The sequence below is a fragment of the Lottia gigantea genome (assembly GCF_000327385.1).
Source record: "Lottia gigantea unplaced genomic scaffold LOTGIsca_80, whole genome shotgun sequence".
NCBI lineage: Eukaryota > Metazoa > Mollusca > Gastropoda > Lottiidae > Lottia > Lottia gigantea.
Genome location: NW_008710663.1, coordinates 607,047 through 633,142, shown reverse-complemented (window position 1 = coordinate 633,142; position 26,096 = coordinate 607,047). Strand labels below are relative to the sequence as shown.

The 26,096-nt window shown below is 30.1% G+C and overlaps 4 protein-coding genes across 4 annotated transcripts in view; 2 read left to right on the top strand and 2 right to left on the bottom strand.

Moving 5' to 3' along the window:
• Window positions 1-13,291, top strand: part of LOTGIDRAFT_236387 (hypothetical protein) — a gene marked incomplete at its 5' end in the record, with an annotated part of 51,734 nt that extends 38,443 nt beyond the window's left edge. Inside the window, 20 exons of the mRNA XM_009067208.1 lie at window positions 893-1,045; window positions 1,577-1,726; window positions 2,119-2,220; window positions 2,560-2,661; window positions 4,308-4,376; window positions 4,406-4,474; window positions 5,237-5,281; window positions 6,356-6,464; window positions 6,758-6,876; window positions 7,216-7,385; window positions 7,777-7,866; window positions 8,209-8,370; window positions 8,802-8,898; window positions 9,291-9,414; window positions 9,769-9,944; window positions 10,198-10,350; window positions 10,753-10,830; window positions 11,086-11,205; window positions 11,531-11,665; window positions 12,163-13,291. Coding sequence (XP_009065456.1) covers window positions 893-1,045; window positions 1,577-1,726; window positions 2,119-2,220; window positions 2,560-2,661; window positions 4,308-4,376; window positions 4,406-4,474; window positions 5,237-5,281; window positions 6,356-6,464; window positions 6,758-6,876; window positions 7,216-7,385; window positions 7,777-7,866; window positions 8,209-8,370; window positions 8,802-8,898; window positions 9,291-9,414; window positions 9,769-9,944; window positions 10,198-10,350; window positions 10,753-10,830; window positions 11,086-11,205; window positions 11,531-11,665; window positions 12,163-12,249 — 2,310 coding nt within the window. The 3' untranslated portion in view covers window positions 12,250-13,291. The remainder of the gene's footprint in view (window positions 1-892; window positions 1,046-1,576; window positions 1,727-2,118; window positions 2,221-2,559; window positions 2,662-4,307; window positions 4,377-4,405; window positions 4,475-5,236; window positions 5,282-6,355; window positions 6,465-6,757; window positions 6,877-7,215; window positions 7,386-7,776; window positions 7,867-8,208; window positions 8,371-8,801; window positions 8,899-9,290; window positions 9,415-9,768; window positions 9,945-10,197; window positions 10,351-10,752; window positions 10,831-11,085; window positions 11,206-11,530; window positions 11,666-12,162) is intronic.
• A 2,817-nt stretch (window positions 13,292-16,108) lies between these two features.
• LOTGIDRAFT_168922 (hypothetical protein) lies at window positions 16,109-19,160 on the bottom strand (the record flags this gene model as incomplete). Its single annotated transcript, XM_009067207.1, has 7 exons — window positions 16,109-16,193; window positions 16,735-16,820; window positions 17,116-17,203; window positions 17,739-17,865; window positions 18,420-18,546; window positions 18,821-18,874; window positions 19,089-19,160. 7 exons carry the CDS (start codon window positions 19,158-19,160, stop codon window positions 16,109-16,111), a joined length of 639 nt encoding a protein of 212 aa, XP_009065455.1.
• A 1,084-nt stretch (window positions 19,161-20,244) lies between these two features.
• LOTGIDRAFT_196897 (hypothetical protein) lies at window positions 20,245-21,740 on the top strand. Its single transcript, XM_009067206.1, has 2 exons — window positions 20,245-20,530; window positions 21,180-21,740. The coding sequence occupies exon 2, from the start codon at window positions 21,205-21,207 to the stop codon at window positions 21,463-21,465; it is 261 nt and encodes an 86-aa protein (XP_009065454.1). The 5' UTR covers window positions 20,245-20,530; window positions 21,180-21,204; the 3' UTR covers window positions 21,466-21,740.
• Window positions 21,741-22,966: 1,226 nt separating this feature from the next.
• The window catches only part of LOTGIDRAFT_236386 (hypothetical protein), a gene marked incomplete at both ends in the record, with an annotated part of 4,936 nt that continues 1,806 nt past the window's right edge, over window positions 22,967-26,096 (bottom strand). The window contains 5 exons of the mRNA XM_009067205.1: window positions 22,967-23,078; window positions 24,169-24,277; window positions 24,700-24,932; window positions 25,219-25,328; window positions 25,866-26,011. Coding sequence (XP_009065453.1) covers window positions 22,967-23,078; window positions 24,169-24,277; window positions 24,700-24,932; window positions 25,219-25,328; window positions 25,866-26,011 — 710 coding nt within the window. The remainder of the gene's footprint in view (window positions 23,079-24,168; window positions 24,278-24,699; window positions 24,933-25,218; window positions 25,329-25,865; window positions 26,012-26,096) is intronic.

Below are 26,096 nucleotides of genomic sequence, written 5' to 3'. Positions count from 1 at the left end.
TATTTAGCAATTAGATGAAGAAGAAATAGCTTAGTTAACTAATTATTTTGTATTTATGTATATTATTTAGCAATTAGATGAAGAAGAAATAGCTTAGTTAACTAATTATTTTGTATTTATGTATATTATTTAGCAATTAGATGAAGAAGAAATAGCTTAGTTAACTAATTATTTTGTATTTATGTATATTATTTAGCAATTATATGAAGAAGAAATAGCTTAGTTAACTAATTATTTTGTATTTATGTATATTATTTAGCAATTAGATGAAGAAGAAATAGCTTAGTTAACTAATTATTTTGTATTTATGTATATTATTTAGCAATTATATGAAGAAGAAATAGCTTAGTTAACTAATTATTTTGTATTTATGTATATGCAATTAGATAAAGAAGAGTTAACTAATTATTTTGTATTTATGTATATTATTTAGCAATTAGATGAAGAAGAGATAGCTTAGTTAACTAATTATTTTGTATTTATGTATATTATTTAGCAATTATATGAAGAAGAAATAGCTTAGTTAACTAATTATTTTGTATTTATGTATATGCAATTAGATAAAGAAGAGTTAACTAATTATTTTGTATTTATGTATATTATTTAGCAATTATATGAAGAAGAAATAGTTGAGTTAACTAATTATTTTGTATTTATGTATATGCAATTAGATAAAGAAGGGTTAACTAATTATTTTGTATTTGTGTATATTATTTAGCAATTATATGAAGAAGAAATAGCTGAGTTAACTGATAATTTTGTATTTATGTACATTCTTTAGCAATTTGATGAAGAAGAAATAGCTGAGTTAACTAATTATTTTGTATTTATGTATATGCAATTAGATAAAGAAGAGTTAACTAATTATTTTGTATTTATGTATATTATTTAGCAATTATATGAAGAAGAAATAGCTGAGTTAACTAATTATTTTGTATTTATTTATATGCAATTAGATAAAGAAGAGTTAACTAATTATTTTGTATTTATGTATATTCTTGAGCAATTAGATGAAGAAGAAATAGCTGAGTTAACTAATTATTTTGTATTTATGTATATTATTTAGCAATTAGATGAAGAAGAAATAGCTGAGTTAACTAATTATGCAGTGGCTATGACAGATGATTTAGATTTTAAAGATGATGGTTATATAGAATTAGTATTAAAAGTTTTAGGGTTAATGTGTGATAATCAACACAAGGGTATTCAGGTATGTACACTATCTTACATAGTTTACATAGAAAGTATTGTTGCTCTTCTTATACTTTTTTTTTCTCTTCATAACTCTGCCATGTTGGAGAATGTGAAATGTTTAGTTAATGAGTCTTGTATTTCTTTATCTATGCCTTTATGTACATAACTTACAGATATTATGTATGATGTACAGTATTTTCATTGATGAGCAGATTGTATTGTATAAAATGTACATACTTGACAACTGTTCTTTATGGTAATAGATTTATATAAGCTTTAAAGCTTGTTTCCAAAACCATATGTTTATCTATATGTATATTGTAATATTTGTAATTCTTGAATAAATATTGTTTAAAAAAAAAAAAAATGTTCTTTATTTCAGAATTATCTAAGAGAACAGCCTGATAATATTAAATCAGTCAATTTAGTAGCAGAAACCACTAAGTTTTTAAGTATACTATATTCCAGTGTAAATAATAATACAATATCATTGATCACAGCTTTATTTGATACCCTAGTTGAATATACTTCGGTAAGTAGAGTACCCTTTAGTTTTGTCAGTATACCATTGTATATTTATCCAAATCGCGAGCTCAAGTCCACAATACCAAGGAAGTATAAAAACATGAAATGAGTCCAATATCCAGCGCGGATCATTCATGAATTACAATGAAAAGAAAATTTTTACAAGGATAACAACTTAGGTCCACGATGAACCTTTCTACCAGCCAGTCCTGGGTCATCAGATTATTGATCAGAATATCTGCACCCATTTCCAGTCAGATCAACAGGAATATTGGGGAGAGATTGGACCAAGCAAATGTCATGTAAATTTCCAACACTTTAACATATATGAAAGTCCTTGCTGAATATGATTTAAGGATATTGATCGCTGTGGTAACTGTTTTATTTTGATTATTACAGGGTAATTTTGCCAATCAAACGGTGGTATTTGACTATAAAATATGTGATTATATTAACCATATATTAAGATCAGAGATCTATAAAGGCTGTGATGCTGAAGAGGTTTGTTATAGTTTTCTATATTATGAGCCCTAGAAAAAATAAACTCCTACTTTCAACACATTGTCTGCAGATAGCAGAAAACGGGTGTGTTTCTAGCTTTTGGAAAAACCGGCAATGAATGTTTGATTTCACTTAGCAGTAAAGCGGTAAAGAAATCTTATTTCACAAAGATAAAAAAGATCTGTCAACTAGATGTTCCTTAGCTAAATTTTTGTCATTGACAGACATTTCTCAGATTTAAGGTGTCCATTCACGGCTAGATCATTAAAGATAATGAGAATGGGCTTCAAGCTTATGAATGATTTATGCATAAATGAAGTTTATATAAATTATTTGTAGGTTCAAACATTAAAGAAGTCAATAGCTATGTTGATTCGAGTATTAACAGAAGAAAATCCACCATCAGCTGTAGATGATGATAATGCACTGTCATTAGTTCAGGTATTATACACAGATTCTTTTCTTAAGAATGATGTCTTTTCTATATTTCTTTCTAGTATTTTTCAAATTTTCTTGTTTTTATTAATTTATAATTTTTCTTCTAAAAAAATCTTCAGTCTAATTTAGTTTTTAAATAGAAAGATCTATATGTATTTCAAAATTTAGAAGCACATTGAAAGCTTTCCAATAAATGTGAAAGCAAAAAAGAAGCTAAAAAGCAATTGTTGAGCTAGACTTAAATCTAGTGCCATGCCAAATGCTAGAGAGCCATTCCTGTTTTTGTAAACAAAGATGCTTTAACATTAAACATTATAGTCAATATTTGGGTGATGTAGAATATATTTAGTATTTTTAGATTTTTTTTAGTCCTTTTTCCAGTTTTACTATTTTACTAATATTTTAGTTTTTTTTTTTGTTTCTTCCCAATCCTTTGTAGAAATCTAGTATGAAGGCAACACCAGATACATGTTCGGTAAATTTTTTCAATATCTTACCGCTAACTCATCTTTGATATGGTTCATTGTGATATTATGGATTATGGTCCCTTTTGACTAATATGGGTCCATTTTGACCAAACCTCTATGTCCATTTTGTTCTGTTTTGATGGTAACCCAATATCTAAATTTAACAAATGTACCTAATATCAACTGTGCTGGGTTTTAGGGGTGATATATTTATCATACTTCTTGTGATGGTGTCCAGTTAACTTCTTCTCTTCTGATCTGTTTATTAACATTAACCCTGGATGATTTTCTGGTCTGATTAACCCTTCTCTCTAACTGATTGTTGTGCATGCACTATCCTTTTTTTAATTCTGTGATTGTCTGATGTTAGAAAGATCTTTAATTGCTCACTTTTCATGTAGTTAGTTTGATTGCAGCCATGCCAAGTCTGATTCTATACTTTCAGAAGTTTGGTATTGTTTTAAAATATTTTCAAACTGAGACAATTTCAGGTCCAAAATAATTATCTGACAATATGTTAAAGTATGACATCAAATTAATTAAATGCCTCATCAAATATTATATGTTATGTTATGTTATGCTTATTGTGCTGTTTTCAACTAGAAGTGATTTTTCCAACAAAGAATAGGGTTTATTTGCTAGTTTTGTCGGACTGTGAAGTTTAGACACACCAAGGAATGAATAAATTTCTGGTATTAGTGTTACTAACTAGTTGAGCCATTGTTTATTTGACTAAATAGAATGATAGTCAATAGTTAAATTTTTCCCCAACTGTTACCATAAACAAATAATGATATTAAGCCTCTCTTAATAGTTTAGTAAATCAAAATTTGCAGATATTTTTGGTAGTTGACTTAACTTTAAAAGTGTATAGATTGTCTTAGTATGACTTTTCATGGATAAACTTATACAGTTTTGTGAACTTGGATTGAATAAAAAAGCACACTTCCATCCTAGAATTTTCTACCAAAATACTCTTTTGAGGCTGATATTCTAATTCATATTAAAATTACTGTAAATTCCATTTACTGGTGAATGTGTGAAGACAGTAAACTGTAGCCACTATTGGGGTGGAATAGTATCGATGTTGCTTCTTTCTTAAGATGTGCATATCAGCTAGTCATATACTGTCATTAGTCCAGTAAGATGCATGAATAAATTGAATATTGTTTATTTTTATAGGAAATATTTGAATACCTTGATACAGATGCATTATCAGCTGTTATGGTGAAGGCGTATAATGATATTCTTGTAAGTAGAAATGAGTTACCTATATCTAGAGTGTCTTTAATCCCAGTAATAACCCATCTATTCTAAACTATGTTTGTCCTGCTGGGGCCGCTCGAATGGTGAGTTCTGCAAGTTCAGGATTTATGGAATCAACAGAACTTTCAATGAAATAGGTTGGTGCAGAGTTCAGGACGCTTTCCACTTGTGCCGAAAAATTAGAAGGTGAAGTCAGAATTCAAAATGGCGGAAAAAGAGATAGATGGGAACATTTTGAATGTGACATATTCATTTTCATACAGTTCAATTAGGGATAGAATTGAAACAGACAGAACCTGTTTAGAACTCTCCAATCGAGCACCACCACTGTCATGTGCTAAGATACCAAATAGAAGAATTATTTGTAGTCTTTTCAGAACATCAGTTATGTTTATCATAGGATCAGTGTGTTTCATTATCTTATGTACCATTAATATACATGTAAATATTATAATTACATATGATATTTACATGTAAATTAAATTCATACATGTATATATTTAACCACTAAATTTCATGTAGAAGATTCCTATTCTAATTGAGTGTCACTATACAAAGTTTGAGTTCATTTATTTTTTTCTTCACATAAAAGATGTCTTAAGCCATTTTCAGAAGCTTTTGCTCCCTCATGAAATTTTTTACAAAACATTTGACCATGAAATTCAATTTTAAGTCTGCTTCAAAAATTTTGGAAACACACCTACTATATCTCATTTGATTTTGCTGATATCTGATTTTGATATCTCAAAATGGCTTAAAATTTACCTTTACTCATATTATTTTAATTCACTTTAATCCTTTTCCTTAACCCTATTGTGTTCTTCAATATGTATACACTATTATAGGAATTAAACGACAGGACATCCAGACATAATGAACAAGAAAATCAGGTATAGTAATGATACAATGCTTGCTGCCTGTTATATATGCATGTGCTTGTATCAATTTAATATTCATAAACTATTACAAAGGTTAAAGGTTTAAATAATTGTTTTGGAAAGTATTATTGTTTTGCTGTCTAACCTTTTAAATGTTGGTAAACTGTTACAAAGGTTAAATAGAATGAATGGTTTCAGAATCTATTTTATGTTATCTAACCTTTTTTTATGCTCTATATGTTGATAAACTGTTACAAAAGTTAAAGGTTACAAGAATGGTTTTGGAATGTATTATTTGTTTGCTATCTAACCTTTTTGAATGCTCAATATATTTTTATAAACTGTTACAAAGGTTAAAAAAGAAGAATTGAATTGGAATGTATTATTTGTTTGTTTTTAAATGCTTGATAAACTGTTTTAAAGTTAAAAAGAAAGGTTATGGAATGTATTGGTTTTGCTATCTAACCTTTTTGAATGCTTTTCATATTGCGTTTATATTGGGATAAAAGGATAACTGTTATAACACATGCTTGCTGTACTTCCCTTGATGCATTTTTATCAAACTAGATAAAAGAGAGAGCTTGGTTAGGTTATGTTATTTTATGTACTGATGATGTAATGTGTTGATGCTATCATATCTTAACACAAACCTAGAGTTTTCTTATCATTATTTATCAAATAATTAACATTTGTTGCTGTGTATTCTATTATAAAGAGACTGCTCAGTAACATATATACCTCTCAGATTTTTTTGCGAAATCTGGGCTCAGCCAAGGACATTCGTTAGTTCATGTCAGAATTTAGGCTATAGTAAATTCGGAATTTGAACCTTCAAATCCATGTGTGCCTAGAATTATCTAAAGTTGAAATAATAACTTGTCTTTTCTTGAGACTCTGCAATATATAGACAAGACATATATAGAAATAAAAAGTGTAATTCCTAATTTAAGATATTTTTGAAGGATTTATTCAATTTTTGTATATTTCTTGTACTTCTGAAAACTATTTGCATAAATTCAAGACTCAAATCAGTCCATAAAAATGGCCAACTTGTCTCTTTAAAAATTTGCAATTTTGTTTTTTCAGACACATACTGATAATTATAATCTACCTAACCTAACCAGGAAAGTAGGTTTTGCCTTTCATCATATATTGTGTAGAATGATAGATTTGCATGGTGAAGAAACTCTATCAAGTAAGTAATTCTTAATCAAAAAACAACATGGCATTCCATTACTGCTTTCTTTACATAAAAATTACAAACTATTGGCATATATTTTCATCTTAATGTCTGTCCACAATTAGTGCAATCTAAAACAGCATATCTCTTTTATTGCTATATGTATCAAATCATCACATGATTGGCAATACTCAATAGTTGTACTAGTATTAAGTGATTTGCATGGTTATTTTGACACCATTCTAGCTATTTCATAGCTCCCTTGTATTTAAGCTCAGAGAGAATCTAATGTTAAAATTTAATTTCAGAAATATGTAAAAATCCAGAAATAACAGAAGCTTGGGAATATTTCAGTTGTAATACATTGTCAATAGAAATCATAAAGGATGATGTTCTACAAAAAATGCATTTCCAAGTTAAAGATAAAGTAAGTTTTGCTTGGTTATAGGTGATGTAAGTTGACACAAGGACAACTCTCAAAAGTGCTGGCCATGGTGTTAGAATTTTTCTTTACCTGGAAGTTTCAAAAATGTGGACCTAATTGCCTAGCAGATGACAATCCAATGACTGTCTGACTAAATATTTTAGAATTTAAAAAGTTCAAAAGATGTACAAGGTAACTTATCAAGTAGAAATGAATGAAATGGAGTTTTTAGTTCTACTTTTCTTGTGTTTAGGCTTATGAGGACGTGTAACACCATTCAGTGTGCAAAGAGGTAAAGTTTACCAGGACAGCAGTTACCTACTACTATGTTTATATTTTCAGAATGTACTGCGTGAAGAAATTAAAGATAAATTTAAATATGAAGTTGATAGATCTAGTCCTAGTAATAAATTACGTGATTTTATGGACTGGTCTTCTGATATTATAGCTGATATACGATACCAAAGAAAAATACATTCTATACCATTAGCTAGATTACTTGTTAAAACCTGGTAAGAAATACTTTAAACTAAGTACAGGCTCTGTTTAAAAGTCAAAAAGTTGTGTGCTTCTCTCAAAGAAATTGTACAAATGTGAATACTCAGTATTAAAGAGATTGTAAAGAGGTTTTCTATATTTATATGTATTTGGAACAATTTTAACATCAATTTGCATTATTTAAATTCTCAGACGTCTGTTGTTCTTGCAATTCACTTAAACTTAGTGATTTACAATTTCACTATTGCAAAGATAAATATCATTAACAGCGCAGCAAAGGTTGAGCATTACATATAAAAAAAATTTGTTGCAAAACCAACTCTTTATTTGATCAATTTTTTATTCTTATTTTTAACAAAAATCCATTTGAAAGCTGTAACTGTAATAATTGTTATTATTTTGTAGGCCAGTGTTGAATGTTAGTGTATTATTTCTATCAGTCATTATAGCTTTAATGATTTTAATTACATGGAAAGCAGATGGTTCAACAACTAGGTAAGTTGGTATAAAATGTATTTTGATGTAGAATTAGTTGATTTTTGTGTTTGCTGAACCAGGATGCAATTACTAACTTACCTTAAGGTCTGAAGTTCAACTGTAGGTTGTAAGAGAGTTCATATTTTTGTGATAGATGTTGAACGTCTACTCAGGCCAAGTTATAGAAACGCTTTCGAACTTTTTCTTACCTTTAGTAGTGTTGAAACTATTTGCCTAGAAGTCAACAGGCGACAAACTAAGATATGACTAAGCTTTTTTAATATTTAAATCTAAATGGCCAAATCACCTACAATGGAGATCAATTTTTTTCATTCATTTTCATATTTTTATTCATTTCAGTACTGTACCAGATACATCCAATTATCCTTTTGCTTTTGAAGCTACATATATATTGGGTGGTATCCATAATTTATTAACCTTCTTAATGATAATAACCTACTTCTTATCAAACCGTCCATCTATACCAACATGGGTAGAAATTAAAAATTTCTTTAAAAGACGGTAAGTGACATTTTTAACTCTATATTGATTATTTAATTTCCCCACTGGCAATTTTGTTCCTGAATAAATTTTACACATATAATATAAACCTCATTCAACATCACTGCCGTCTGTCTGTGGTCCAGGGTTCATTCCCAGCAATTTTTTTAGATAATACCTTCTGAACCTGGTTTCCTCTTGTCAGTGTTGCAAGGCAGAACACTGACATGGAAAAAAAGCGTCTAGTCTTTTGGACGGGACAATATAAAACCCTGGGAAAATTTGCACACTGCATGGCATTTCCGGACCTCATTAGACACGCAGGACGTAAAATTCCATTTCATTTCCATTAGTTTTGCTACCAAATGAAATTAAGATCTATCAGCTGGAAAACAAAAACTATATCCTGTTTCTGAAAAATATTAATAGAAACTGTATATGTTATATTGTAGAGGTATTGGTAAGAAAAATAAAGAAGAAAATGAAGAAGAAATTAAAACAAATCATCTTCAAGCTCGATTGTTTAGTTTCCTCACATTTTATTATCTGGTGAGATATATTATCAAATACAGTGATATTTTATCACATACAGAGATATATTATCACATACAGATATATTTTATCACCTACAGAGATATTGATTGAGATAATTTGACACAATATATTGAAATATATTTCAAATACAGAGATAATTTATCACATAGAGAAATATTAATAAATAAATAATAAATATTTAGTTTAGAGATATTGATTGAGATATTTTATCACATACAGAGATATATTATCACATACAGAGATATATTATCACATACAGAGCTATCAATTGAGATATTTCATCAGATACTGAAATATTTAAAAGATATTTTAATTTCAATATTTTAATACATACAGTAAGAAATACTAATAGAAAGTGAAGAATATGCCTTTTTGTTGTATTGTAGGTATTCCTGCTCTTCTCAATACTTGGGACTATATTTCATGGTTATTTCTTTGCCTTCCACCTATTACATATGGCAATGTTAAATCAACTGTTAAAACGTGTCATTCAAGCTGTAACTAGAAATGGTAAGTATCTTATCACATTTGTTGTGGTCTACTTAAGAATGACTCTCCAATGAATAATTTCACCAACTATAAACTGCAATCTGATCTTTTTTGTTTGATAATAGTTCATTATTGAACAAGTGGCTGTGGTTCTCATAATTTCAATAAAATTTAGCATTTTAAACTCAAAAGCTGGTTGTAATATATAAACAGCTTTGTGATAGTGACATCATATAAAGCTTTAGAATTACCAGAATCACTAACATCAATGGAAAATTAGAATGATGCAAATAGAAGTCAAAAATGGCTGTTATACATGTAGACTAGAAAATCTCTTAACAATCCCTTTAATAACTACCTATATTGTAATTGTAGGGTTATCATTGATATTGGTTGGTCTGCTGGGTTTGGCTATAATTTATATCTATGCTCTGGCTGCATTTGCGTTTTTCCGAGATGTATTAGACAGTAATGATGGTAGACAGTGTAACACTATGATTGAATGTTTTATAACTGTTATTCACCATGGTTTATCAGATGGCATGTACAATGTAAGTATTGTTTGTTTTCCATCAATAGAATCTCAGACTGGTATGATAATAACTCACATTTTGTCATTGTTTCTGTCGACCCATGTAAATCAGGATGGATCAGAATGGAAAATATCATAACTTCCTCAAGAACCATCGCCTACAAATAGGACTGATAGTTTATTGAGAATATTGTTAGCTCTAAGTATAAAACATGTTTTATGTTTCTTTTTTTGTTTAATAAGTTATGTCTGTGTTTATGTTATTATTGTAGACATTAGAAGGTCAGTTATCAGGAGCATCGTTTCCTAGAACAATAGAAGTAGCTGTATATGATGTGACATTCTTTATAATAATTACTACCATTGGTCTCAACATAATCTTTGGTATCATTGTCGACACATTCTCTGAATTGAGAGATTCTAAGGTTAGTCCAAAAAAAAAGTTAATTATAAATATTGATATGGAGTACTTCCACTTTGGTAACCTATGAAGGCCCATTGTTAAATCAGATTTTTAACCCAGTTTTCCCCTGTCAGTGATGCAGTTTGGAGGAGCTGACAAAAATGAATTTATCATTCAGATTGGACAATAAACCTCTGTTCTACAGACTGTACACTTAAAATAATCTCAACAATCCGATATCTAGAAAGAGTTGGCTGGTGTAAATGTCCTGGCAAATTTCTTTTATTGTACCTTGCACTGTTCATCCAAACAGGTGTAGAAAATTAGGATATAAAACTCCATATCATTTCTGGTTGGTTGTACAGTTTGTTCAGATATACAGAAACATGTGTTGTATCTAACTATTTTTTCGGGTTTTTTTCAGTGGCAAATTGATAATGATATGAAATCCAATTGTTTTATATGTAGTAGAGAAAATTATGATTTTGAAAGACAAGCTTTGGTAATATATTTTGTTATTTTTTTATTTTTTTAATCCTAATTTGATATAGTTTTCTTTTCTGTTAGTCTATAAGCCCTATTTATGAATGCATTTAAACTTTTATTTCTTCAAATTGGTATGAAAATATTATATAGCTATCGAACACCTTAACCAGTTAAAGCAACCATTTTGCTCCATGTTCATGTCATAGTAATGTTTGTTATATCCTTCACTATCAACAGTTCCATAATAATATTTCTATTTCTTTATTGATAGGGTTTTTCACATCATGTAAAGAAAGAACACAATCAATGGGCCTACTTGTTTTTCTTCATCTATTTAGATGAGACTAGACCAAATGATTATTCTGCTTTAGAACTATATGTTCACAAAATGGTAAGAATATTTCAATAATGCTTAATATTCACAGATAATTATTTTCACGGCATAATGAATACTGTTATGACACAAAAAGACTTTAGTATTAGTTACTGGTACAAGATAATAGTACTGAATAATTATGCTTATACTGCACACCCATTGGTACTCACGAGTAAATCTGGAAAAATCTTGGTGACTGTTCAAAAAAAGCACTCAGTTCAAACGAAGCAAAAATACTTCAATTCAGGCTTCTCTTTTATATATGCATTGGTATTAATTATAAATAAATTAGTATTTTTTTTAAGTGTAAGTTATAATATAAATATAATTTATATTTCAGCGCTGTAATAATTCCTTGGATTTTTTCCCATTAAATCGTGCTTTAAGTTTACAACATGAAGAAGATAGCAGTGAAAAGAAAATAGAAACTTTAATGAGTCAAGTTGATTATTTAGTCAAGAAAATGAAAGAAACAGTAAGTCTTGAAAGAAAATAGCAGAAAATAAGGGGGGGAATTCTTTGCCTTGAAAGTTAGTCCAAAGCTAACTTTAAAGACCTCATTGAAGAGTGCTTTATTTCATAAAATGACTTTCTTCAACAAGAATATGTTGGTTTTATCTCTCTTAGTGGAGGGAGGTTTGTCCAGGATTTGATTTTGGCATAGGTCACTATAATACCTTCAGATTTTTCAATCAGGTTCTCCATCCCTAACCTGAAAGTTAAGGGTGTAAACACAAAATAGATCAAGATTTTGACTTTTAATCTCAGTTTCCCCTATCCCAGTGATCCTTGTCAGAGGAGCTGACATGGAGAAAGCCTCTAGTTGTTCAGATTTGACAGGAAACCTAAGCCTGTGTGCTAAAGGTTGAGCAAAGAAATTGTATAGCCTTTTTATACAGATTCCAGAGTTCTATACAGAAAAGCCCAAGCTCATGAGTAAGTGAATGCATTGAAAATATCTTTATTTTACAGCAAGTGGAGAAAGAAAAAGATAAAGAAAAACAAAGACAGAAAGAATGGGAAGAAAAACACAGAAAATCTTCTAAAACAAGTGCCTAAATTATGTTATATTATCTGTACATAGTGTAAATATCTCAATATTTAATTAATATTTAACATTCCAAAGTGCATTACGTTACATATCATTGTACACAAATTAAGGTACAAAAAATATTAAGAAATCTTTAAACAGAAATTAAGTATGCTAGATTCCTTTTCCATCCAATTATTTTTACAACTTTTAATGTTTAGTCTTATTTTCTTTGAAATGATGAATTTTAACCAAGCTCAGTGCCAATTTTATGTTTTTAATTCTAAAAATAAATTTTAATTACTAAATATTATAAAAGAATTTTTAAAAATTGTGGTATTGATTTGTGTTGTTCAGTATGTTCACATTGAGAATTTCAAAATAATTTTCTATAAATGTAAATAGTTCTATATTTATCAGAGGTTCTTAAGGAAATCTTGACTGTTTGATTAGGGTAGATAAAGGTAATGGGTAAAAGTGTGATATACTGTGGCTGATTTAATTCAAAAGTTTTTTGGAAAAGAACAGATGCACAAGAAGTAAGTGTCAAATGTGCAATGTCGACTGTGGGGTTTAAAGCATTCCATACCAGTAACATTTAATGATTTCCTGTTTGAAATGGATAAATTTCATCCATATTAGTTTTCACCATTTCCAACATATGTGATGCGATCAGTTGAAATTATGTTAAATCAAATATTCATACATCATTGAAATATATCTTAGTTGCAGGGTTCAATATGAATGACACTAAAGTTTAGTTTTGGCTAATCAAGTTAAATTTTGATTCGCATTTCTTCAAAATTCAGCAACAATTCAAAGGAAATATTGGGTCGCTAAAAGGGGTCATTTCGAAAAATTGAAAACTTCGATGCAATACCACTTAAATTGAACCCTGCTTACTTTAATGTTTCCTATATCAGCCAATAGTTCATAAGGTGTAACAGTTTATTTTTGTATTAAAATGAATTTATTGGTTGTTAAAATATTAAATTTTATATTTGTTGAGAATTGTATTTAGTATATCAACTGTGATATTTTTTATAATAAATTTGTTTGTCTTAATGATCTTGTAAATTTGATATTTTTGATCTTTTATCTGTTATTTCTATAACATATTGATTGGAGATATAGAAAAATATTTTCCTTTCTTTCGGGGTAATTTAAAACTTTGCTCTACAAATATCAGGCATTTTGTAGGACGTATTACAGCCTGTTGTAAGAAAATACTCAGTAACAAGACAGAATTATTTACACTCTTTATTTAAATAGAATATAAATAATATTAATAATAAAATGAACTATATTAATGTACACCATTTAAAATGATTGAAAACAGCTAGTTTTGGGAGAATAGTCTGTACCAACACATAATGAGACTTAGTTTTAAAGGGGCATTCCACTTTTTTGTACAAAGTTTTCATTATCATTATAGCCGAAGCATTTCTAAAGTATGCTATTTATATTTATGTATCTACTTGATCAAACTGAATTTGTTTTAAAAGGGTTAATTATAATTGTTAATTTAGTAGTCGACCTAATTATTGGAATGGTTTTTATAGTGGCTTCATATAAGTTGAAACCTTTTAGAATACATAAGAGACATATTTCTCTACCATTAGGCGTTTATTTTACTCAAATCTACAGTTTTCAAACAGCTTCCAAAAATCATAAACTTAAAAAAATTATGTAATGTTTTTAAATATTTTTGGTGTTTAAAATTAGCATCTGGAATCCTGTAGTTAAAACTTTCTCTTTAGACTTTTCACAAATTTAAGCAAAAAATTATTTTTCAACTTACACAAAAAAGCGGAATGTCCATTTAATTAAATTATTTATCAAACCCTCTATATAATTTAAACAAACTTCAGTAGATGACTATTTACAATATTTCATATAAAAAATCTTAATTTATAAAAATAAATCTCTGGTTTCTATAGTGATATGAAACTATTTAAGTTGAGTAGGCGTATTTATGCTACAGACAAATGAATTCTTGCATGTGTATAGTATCTTCGAGACCTAGTATTTCATCTTGTATCGGTTTACTTCTGCTGAGGCAAATAGGGGGTCTACACATAATGTGTAGTAAGTAATGTTTCAATACAGGATGCTTAGTAGTAATTTGTGCAGCATTTTCACATCAGCATAAAGATCTACATTTAAATTCTACATCAACTTTCATTTGTCTGCAGCATAAAAACGCCCTAAGAGTGAAAAATCATCTTATTATTTAGTCTATTAGTTGAAGAGTTCAATTCTGAAAAGGGACACATTTATGTGTAGTCTCAACCAACTAGTAAATCAAATACTCAAGATGATTATCTCTAATATAATAATTTTGGATATTTAAATCACAACCATATTAAATATACAGAAGCAACAAGGCTATTTAGATTTGTAAGTAGACATTTCTAAAGGCTATACAAGAAACACTTTATACTGGCAACAAACAAAAAGAAACTTATACCACAGACACAGGTGTTTCCCAATGAGAAAATAACTTCAATATATGTCAATGTTATCAACCTGGTACCAGTGAATGTAAGGAATTTGAAAGCATTGAAACCATAACTTTAAAGGGCTAACTGAGACTTTTCCGAAAGATGTTCTGTGATCAATCACATACATGTTATTTTCGTTTTCTGATATATACATCCCCCTGTTCATAGTCTCTTTATCAGTTCTTCTGATAAATAATAGAATACATAGTATTATAATGATGATACATTGGTTAGGAATGAATAATAAGTGGAATAGTTGAAATAAACATACAAAAATAAATTTACCAGCAGATTGTCAGTAAAAAATATACATAATTCTAGGCTACAGAGTTTTCAAGATTAATTAGCCTATTGCAAAGCATTGTTTTAACAGCATATGGTAATGAGGTCTATTTTTAGCATATTGAAATATATTGTTAAACAAATTCTTAAGTGGTTTTCAACACAAGTGTGAACTTGATTTGCAACTCTATATTAAAATGTATGATGGTGGTTTAGTTATATCCTAATTAGAGCTTGTCAGAATGGATTACAATGCCTGCTATACATAATTTACAAAGAATTTCGGAACAGTTATGTCAATGGGGATATTTTTTATTTATATTACATAGTAACTGGTTTCTTATATAGAAATCTTATTGACACAGAACAGATCAATTTCTAATTGTTTCAAAAAATAGTGATAGTTCTAAATTTTCCATAGAACCTTTCATTTCAAGAGAAGATGATAGGACTGTAGTTTTAATTCAGACAAACATACAACAATTAAAGTAGAAAGGTCAAAACCTTGTAAGTAATCCTATTGTTTAATCAGCCAACAAATATGTACAAAGCCATCCGACTGATTTGCCTCGTGACCTACTGGTACAATTAAAATGACAAAAGATTATTGAGAAGATGACATATTCATAACATACTATATTATTTTGAGGTAGAATAAATAGTATGTGAAACTATACAGAATTATAAATTATTACTTTATTCAAAAAGAACTTCTCTGCTCCTGTTTGCATTTTGCATACCTGGCTTTATACAAATTACAAGATTTAGTGAACTATGGAAGAAAAGAGGACCAAAAACCCTTCAACTTTAAATGGTAGATAGGTAAAATGTTGGCTGATTTCTGACAAGCTCTTTAAATGAATTTCACCTCTTAGAATGAACATAAAATTTAAATTCTCCAACTTGGCCAATAGTCTTATATATAATATATATTCATCAATGTTTTTGTTTATTCCAAGAGGTAGTATTCCTATAACAATCTAATACTAATTAAAGATATTTAAATCTATTTATATTATTGCAATGAACACAAGAATTACCAGACCCCTACTGTTTATTAACTGTTGTGTAATATCAACCTTCCTGCTGGTTATTATTGTTTCTAACAACACTCCTGTTTTACAGCTTTTAATATAACATTAGTTTGAAACACCAAGTAGTTGGCACTCATAAATACATTCTGATTCCTGTAATTATAAAAGACATGTACATGATTATAGAAAGTTTTAAGTTTTCAAGCTCATTTAAAATGAGCTGTGTTTATTTTCCAGTGATAATCAGATAAACATTCAATTTTCATATCTACATTTGCCAAAATAATATAAACATGTAAAGATAGTATGGGCAATATTTTCTTACTTATCTAGTTGCATTTATCTCATTTCATTACATATTGTTGATTTTATATATGACTATTGCAGTGAAAAACTGTGAATAGTGCCACTTTTTAGACCACCTGGTGCCATGCCCAAACTAGATTTGCAAGGGTAGCATCCTTATAAGAGTCAACACAGGTAGAACTACTTATAATATGCAAATGGGTTTGTCAGCAGTTCTTTTAGAGAGTCCACATACATGTTACTAGATATTTAGTATATTCATCTGTATTATTTGGCACACTAGTTACAATTACAGTCAACAAATAACATCCATAGGCCTCGTGATAATATAGGAGTATCAAAATAAATATAATCTAATAACCATTGAAAGTGAGAAATATAAACTTACTGATTTGTGTCTCTAAAATATTCTTTTAAAGTATTGCTAAACTTTTTAGAATATCTCACAAATTCTCTTTTTCTTTCTTCCAGAATCTACAATATAAATAAAATCTCTTGTTTACATCAAATCAATTTACATCCCAACAAATATGGTTTTGATTACAAATACACTAAATTTGGTGGGCAGCAATGCTTACCAGTGAACTCTTTAAATGAGAGGATGTGTAGAAAACCCATTAGCAAAGTGGTTTCAACAGAATTGGTAATTGGACTGTCCAATTCCCTAAGCTCATATCAGATCAAATGTAAAATCCTTTGACTACTGTTTCCATTATTTTTGAAAGATTTGTCCTCTCAAGATAATAATACAATTAAAGAATTGTATTACCTGTTTGCTGCCATTATCTGAATTGGGGACTTCAGCAATAACTTTATTAACAGCATCCAGTAGTTTCTTTATAGAATTAGCTATTTCTCTGAAATTTACAACAAATTACCTTCAGGATTTAATATTGTTTTATATATGAACAATATAAAAAGTTCATAGGCTGACTTGGAAGGAGTTATGCTGATACTGATGGCATTGTTTCTCTTCAGATCAACTGTCTTTGATAAGTAGAACCAAACGAAATGAAATGAAATGAATGGAGTTTTACATCCTACTTTTCTGCACCATGTGGGCTAATGAAGACGGGCTATGCCTTGCAGGGTGGAATGAGCGTGCTCTTTTTCCATCTGTCGAGGGATCTTTAACGTGCACAGCCTGTAGCATAAGGGCCTCGTTTTATTGTCCAATCCGAGCGACTAGACGCTTTTTCCATGCCAGCCCCTCTTACTTGAATCACTGACAGGGGGGAACCCCGTTGAAAAATCTGAAGGTATAATAACAACCTATGCCGGGATTGATCCCTGGACCTTCAGGTTAGCGAGGCAGCCATCTAACTCACTGAGCCACCATGGTTCCCGATAAGTAGAACCAAAGACACCATGAAAACATAAATAATAGCTTACTTGATAGTTTCTAGAAACTGTTTTCTATCATAAATCTGATCTGGTATTTTACTTAATACATGTTTTAATTCATTAGAACATGAATTTAATTCCTGAAATCTGGATTCTTGACGAGGAATGCGGAAGTCTGAAAAAAAAAAACTGAATTTTAAACTGGGAAATAGAGAAGGTTATGTCACTTAACTATTGAAAAGTACAAACTCAAAAGCTGTGAGATCTTTAAATACTCTAATTTGATTTGTGAATCAAATAATATGATAACAGACTGGAGGATGCAAGGGTTTTGGGGTTTTGAGGTACAAAAGTTCAAAAATACTTTTTACAAAGGAAATAAAGTTTTATGTCCTACTTTTCTGCACCTGTTTGGGCTGATGAGAACACGCAAAATCATGAAGTCTGAAATCAGGTAAATGTTGCCAGGACAACTCCTTTTCAATTTCTAACCATCATGGCATTTTGACCTGTAGTACGTGGGGCCTTGTTTATTGTCCCATCTGAACGACTTGACTCTTTTTCTACGTCAAGATTTATATACTTAACAAACCCAAAGAACATCATTGAACCTGTAAGCTTTCTATTCTAATACTTCTATAGCAAATTATCTTTGCAATGGACTATAACACATGTTGAATCCATAATCATAAGACAAAATATAATTTTTAGAAAGGAATTTCAACATACCATCAGTATCTAATTGACCACCCAGTCTTAATAAAGTTTCACAAACATCAATTTTATCACTTATATCACCTTTTCTTAATAATTCACGTAAAAAATCAAATGTTAAACCAGGTAATGATCCCTCAGCCTTTAAAAAGAAAATGTTCAATATGATTGGTATGTTTAATGTAATGGAAAACCAACGTAATTGCAAAACACAACAAAATATAACATATACCCTCAAATACAAATAGCCCTACTTCGAGGCATCTAAGGATATTCCCTCCACTTACTATGAGTGGCATACAAAAGAAGCCATAAACAATTGCAAATGAGGTAATAGAAATAGAAAGTGATGAATTCAATACAATTAAAGCTTGAGTTGAACCATTGATACATTCAATAGAGATAAGCAAGCTCACCTTTGCAAAAGCAGATTTCAATGTATTGGCAGCAGATATATCCTTTTTCTCCAACTAAAAATAACAAGATAAGATATACTATAATACAGTCAGTCAAAAAATCCCAAGATCTCAAATTAGTTGTGAAATCACTATCACATTTCAGAATGAAAAAATCTAAGTTATGAGTCATACCAAGCTCATTGATATGTAAATTTATATTTGATATAGCTAAGGTCTGGATCTATTGTCATCAATGTATATTGATTGATAATATTAACATATTTACCTTTTCCAGTATAGGACCAATCACCACATCCACTATCAATTTAGCATATAATGATTTATCCCCCATGGTCATATTGGGTGGTTTAATGTTTTAAATAAAGTATGTAAAAGGTTTCTTTGATCCAATCAATATGCCATCTGAAAAATAATATCTAAGCTTATAAAATCAAATTAACTACAGTACCAAATCACATTTATTAGATATTAGTAAGCCTGCAGTCTTCACACTCTGTAAATCAAATTTTACAAAAACTAACCTATAAATAGGCTAATAGACATAACATCACCAAATTATGAACGAAAGTGTTGATCAAGAATAAACAGTAGACACATATCACCTTTGAGAATTTTATGTACCTGTGCGATGTAAGTTTCAATTCTAAATATATCTAAAAGGGCAGTGTAAAATCTGTTTTCTGGGTGAAATACCATAAACACATGACATAACTTCTTCATTCAATGGAACCAATTTCAAAATTATGATGGCAAATTGACGTATTATCAATGATAATTTCTCTAATGATAATTTCTAATTGTAATAAATATTGTCCAATGAGTAACAAAACTATTTGTTTATGGTCTACATGTAGTTAAAGTAAAAAAGCAGAGGAACTTAGGTTAGGTTTAGGTACAATTTATTTAATTTAGTTGTTCAGTACCGGTAACCAACTAAACGAGGGTTGGTCTATCATTGTGAACAGTAACAATTCAACATTTGATCAAATTGACTGCAAATTAAGAATTGGAAATGGATGCAGTCTAACTACAATTAGTTCAATCTTCCCAATATTTGGAATGTTCAATGTTGACATTTGGATTTGGGTTAACAATGTCAATGTTGTCCCTTTTTTAGTTTTGACCGAGTTGGCTAAAGATTTATAGAGTCTAGTAACTTATACATCAAATCCAAAGTGGTCTTGAACTACAGCGTATATTTACAGTACAGAAAACATTCGAAAAGTAAACTATTGTTACCAGAATATTGTAAGAAAACCAGAGAAGTTAAAGTTTATTTAGTAACTCCTTAATCCTTAATCCGGAAATTGACACTGCCTACGTCATTAAAGTTGTCGTATTCGCTTATCAAACGCGGACCTGAATAACTCGCACTTGCTGGGGGAGTCTGTTATTACAGACCACACTTATTGAATGTGTTAAAAACTTTCCAAATCAGTTAAATCAAGAAGTGTGTCAGATTGTTGTGGTCATTCTTATTTCACAGATTTTCAGTATAAAATGGATTCAATTTACATTTGTAATGATTCTACAAAACACGGTTTTAAAAAAAAATTTAATTACAAAACAACAAACCAAGTTTAACACGAGTAATGATATGATTGATAAACAATACATCATTCAGTCGATAGTGGTGTTTCCGACACCTCTTAAATCAGTTTAGATTACGACACTTAGAAGAGTTTTCGGGTTTTTGACAGTTTAAAGGTATATAAAATCAATAACTTGAGTTTTTAAATTCAATTAAATCGTATCTGCAAGTTAGGTTATAAAGAAAAACAGTGGTAGATTAGCTGTGTATTAAAAAGCAACTCTCGGATAATTGTGTGGGTAATGTCGGCATTTATTAGTTCTCCGAAAAAATTAATTATCTGATCCTAGGCAGATTTCATTAGTTATATCAAATAAATTCCTCAAAACACATTGTTCTGCTCTTCATATTTCAAGACCAATGTAGTGGTGATGTTAATTAAATGCTTGCTAAGTCTGATATGTTTTTATCACTCGTGTTGTGGTTGCAGTGGCACTGAAAAGCCCTCTTTCCCTTGGCTAATAAGCACTTAACTCACTACAGAATCACATTGAAGTCTGTCATTTTTGTAGGTAGAAATGTAGGATAATTATAATTCTTTGATTGTATGGATTCAAAGACAAATGGCATATATATTTTGAATATTTCTGAAATAATGACAGAAAAATTTCTGTTATGAGCTCAGTGTAGTCAGAAGGAAGATCTCATTATTATTATTGTCTTTCCCCTATTAATCTTGTAAAACATGAATTGATCATTTACATTTAAAATATTGTTTGGGTTTTACAGAGCGTGAATGTTACATAATCTTACTTTGTTATTCAGATTGAATGAAAGAAGATAAAGAAATATGAATGATAATACACGAAATATGCGTGACTTTCTGTTGCTGTATAATCAGTTAACAGAACAGTGTTTTGATCGTTGTGTATATAACATGAGTAGAAACAGTGTTTCTAACAGAGAAAATGACTGTATTTCAATGTGTGCAGATAGATATGTAGCGTTTAATCAGAAAACTATGCATGTATTTGTGGAATATCAGAATATGAAACAGCAAGTAGCTCTCAATGCACAGTCCTCACCTGGTACCAGTGGAACTGTGGCATGAAGTTATTTTAGCTAATGTTTGAACTCTTGAATATAACATTCTACAGGAATTTAGTGACTGTAATCAGATGGGTGCTCTATTCAAAATGAATAACCATAATATTTCATTTAAACATACTAAGCACAGGTCTTCCAAAAGAAATACAAAGTAGTTTTATGGAGATGAAGGCCTGTAAAATGTTAATTCTGTATGAAGTTTGTAGAAATTGTATAAACTGTAAACGTAACAAATGATCATTTTTGATAAATAAATGTTTTTACCAGCAAATAGAACTCATTTGAAGATTCTTGTATGACTTTTAAGATTAAAATTTATATATGGCATCTTTATACAACAATTAAAATTGTTACCGGTATGTTATTTTCACCTTATGGGTTGGTACACAACACATTTAGAAGTGCCATATGAGAATGTTGATTGCAGGGGATTGCAAAGCTGATGTCATATTGTTCTAGAATTGCATCAAAATAATCCACAATATATTCTTTAAAGGGATTGTCATGAGGTTTTTCTAAATTCTTTATGTACCGTATCATCAATTTGCACCATTCCAATTTTCAGTCAGACATCTGTGGTTCCTGCAATTCCAACATGTGTTTGATGACGTCCCTAATAGCAAGGGGCCTTATGTGATATAAGCATATTTCGTGTTTAGTGACATCAACAAACACTTATTTTTTAACAACCAAATTGTAGTTTCATATTAAGAAAAAATAAGATATCCATACAGATCACACTCGGAATTAGGTGCCACAGGTTAGAATCCTACTCAACATTAGCAAAATTCTAATGTCATGTATATATGAACATCTCTTTGAAAGGGTTAATGTAAGACGTCAAACTCCATTCATTCATTTTGAAGGGGTTACCAACTTTCAAACTGTGTAATGTCATGGAGAAATGGCATACGAAACTATGTATGGTTCTGACATGGAAATAACACACAAGAACAGTTGAACTTTTATATCACTATAATATGTCAACTAAGCCTTCAAATTGCATTCAAAAGCTTTAAATATGATTCTTGGGCTTTGTCAAGTCGATATAGAGATTCTAAATGATTGTGAACTATGTTAGTGTGTGTTATTTCCATGTAGGAATCATACGTAGTTTTTTACACGCCCACACAAATAGTATGGACATATATTGTAAAAGTCTGTCAGTCCGTCCATTCATATTTGGCTTGTGCTAACTTTACAGGCTACAATTCTTTATGGATTCTTTTGATTTTTATTTTGTGGGTCAATGTCAGTATGAAGATGATCAATATTGCTTTTGGTGATGATCTGATAATTTTTCACTGAAATTTTCAATTTAGAGTATTTACTCTATTAGCCGTATAGTACAATTTTGCCCACTAAACAACAATTCTTTATGGATTCTTTTGATTTTAATATGAACACACGTAGTATCTAAACTTATTGTCATCTGTCCGTCTGTTCACACTTGGCTTGTGTTCACTCTGCAGGCTACAAACAATGATTTGTACTTGCAATCAAAGCTACTGGTGAGCGTATGTCACCTTGCTTTGGAAGGCTAACTTTATAGGAGAATTGAAGGTTCTGGAGCATAAGTTATCAAGGCCACATGAAAAAGGAGGGACTTCAACACCCCTACATAAAACAAAAATATATATATATGAAACTATTATTTAATATTCAAATTTCAATCAAAAGAATCATTAATTTGTGAATAATTATGCAAAGATAAAAAATATTTTATAACGGAATGTAGAATCACAGATAAAAAGCACTATTTAAAATATTTCAAAAAAGAAGACATTAAAAACATTATCACATTATAAGGGGTCAAATGACTTTAGAAGTGGCCAAAACTGCCCACATGTAAACTTAACCTAACAATAAGTAGATACTCACCAAAAGTCTTATAATGAAGCATTAAGTTTTAAAAAATAATAATTTTACAGTTTTGGTTCACAACTGAAGTTAAAAGGCTCAGTTCATGATTTCAAGGCAACAGTGAGACTTTTCAATTGCTATAATTACCTGAAATGCTGGGGGCACACAAACGGTCCTCGTCACAAATTTTTGTTACCTACTAAGAGTCTTGTAAAGAGTTTCACTGAACGGCTGAAGATACACAAGGTGACAAAAATTATTCAGTCGTTTGTTTTCCACTATTTCGATAATCATGTGATGATCATTTGATTGAATTAAAAATTGCAGCTGTTACTAACAAACTGCTTGCTTCGCCGATTTATATTTTGATCAAACAATAAAGAAAGACGAAGAATAGATAGGAAAATTGTAAATAAAAATTAAACGCCTGATTGAATGTGTGGAGACTTTTCGCGTCGTAAATGCAGACATAATAAGAAAACAATTTCCGATGATGAAACAATCGCTGACAGATATCAAACTGCTTTGATGTTATAAACCTTGTCTGTTCATATGCCCCTAGCATGAGGAAGTATTCAGTTTTACAGTGATGTTTATACCCTATACCTTACTATAATAAGCTATTAAACTCAGGTAATTTTCTAAATGCAAGTACAAATTTGAAGCAAATAAAAGCATTTTCATAGTTAGGAGCTTTTGATATAAAACAAATTCTATTGCATTTATAAAAGTATATATATTAATAAAACATTTTGCTGTTACAATTTCAACAGTTAAAAAAGACACTGCACTACAAAGTGGCTATTTGGCCATCAACCTTCAAGCAACATATTCTGTATTTTACCACAAGTAAGGACCAAACAATCCTCTACTATAATAAGGTGATCTATTCATGTATACCACTTGTTGTGGTGCTGCATTAACTACTGTAGTCCCTCCTGGTATGCATGTAACTGAAATTAAATATTATACAATAAGTTTTACTATCTCTTTCACTAAAATGGTTTCAATCATGTTTAATGTTTGATACAAAAATGTGCCACATCAAACAAATAAACCAAATAAGACCAAGACCAAAAGGCATAATCATGCATATCGTCTTAAATTACTTGAACAAATTTCAACTAGAACATAAAGAGCGAGAGGTCATCCCACACCCCACACAGCATCCCAGATGCTGACATCAAGTGTTTGTGGACAGTGTTTATCCGAAGCTCAAGTCAATAAGTCTGAGTCAACACTGGTGTTAACACTTGGGAATCTCCATCACTGATTCATACTTACCCCCTAACCTCTCCTTCGATGCAAAAGAAGGAGAGTTTCTGAAAAGCGTTCTTGGAGAAAATGGGAGTTATAACAACTAGTAGGAACTAACCAGATGGTTGAGCCGGTATCACAGTGACACCTGGTGTAGTTAAAACACGTCCAGGATAACCAGAATAACAACCACTATAACCACCATAACCACCATAAACACCAGGTCCAGAAATAACAGTTGTTGAAGTCAGTGGTCGGTTAATTATAGTTGCATTTCCTACAGCATGTACACTTTGTTGAGGAGATGGACCATATGCTGTTCTTGCTTCATCTAATGCTATGTGCCATGCTCTATAAGAATAAAAGGTGGTTACCTTTGGCAAAAAATTTCTTTTAATATGAAAAATAACGCTCATATATCACGATACCAATTATGATCTTTGGAACAGATGAACAGACATTTTGGACCAAAACACTAGCAATTGAAAACAATTGCATGAGATTATGATTCTTTTGCTACAAAATCAATTCAAATTTTATTCAATCCAGTCAAACATTTGTGATTTGGTACTATAAAGGCATATAGAAAAGAGTCTAACTTAATTAAGCCAACTAGAATTTATTAAAATCATCTTACTTCATATCATCGGGTGTTTCAGCACACAATGTCATGTGACTACCATTATTCATATCTAATATCATTACACTAGCTTTAGATAGATTATCAGGTAATGATACACTTCCACACTGTAAATATAACATGTTAATATAAGGATTTTCCTAGGAAACCCATGAATACTTTTGAAAAAATAATATTAAACGAGCTAGAGTTCCTTGAAAGTGAATCTTAATGTTACAGTTATCTGAATCTAAATGGGCTATACCAGCTGTCAAAGTTCAAATTCAGCTATCCATACCAATTTTGAGAATTAAAATTTGTTCAAAGTTCAATCCTCTTACAACTTTGCCACTTTTATTCTTTCTTAACATTTACACATTTGAGCAGTTATCACCAAGAGTGTCATTATGCCAGAATAGCTGTATATGAGAAGGCTAACATATGTAAGGGGCAACAGCTGAAATAGCACAGTAAATTTCTATTGTAGAAGAACTGGACTTCTGGTTTGAATACTGAAAAGTGATAAGGATAGTTGAAATTGAACTCTTTAAGATGGTAAATCAAATATTTCAGACAACTTAATCCATGTTATCAAAGAAAAACATGTAAAATAGACTTTGAAATACTAGTGTGTTATTCAAGTCTAAAGCAATAATAGTACTCACTTCAGCACCAGTTCTAATTTGTCTAACAACAGCTCTAACAACTAATCTTTCTTCTGCTACAGGGTGATCAGGTGTCTCAAAATATCTCAAATCACCCAATTTATCTAAAACAAACCACTGACTCTTCCATCGATGCAAAACAGAACCTAAAGAAAAGTTAATCATTGAGAATATACATAGTAAAATTGATTTGTCTTCATGATGGCTGTCTACATATTAAATATAAAGAAC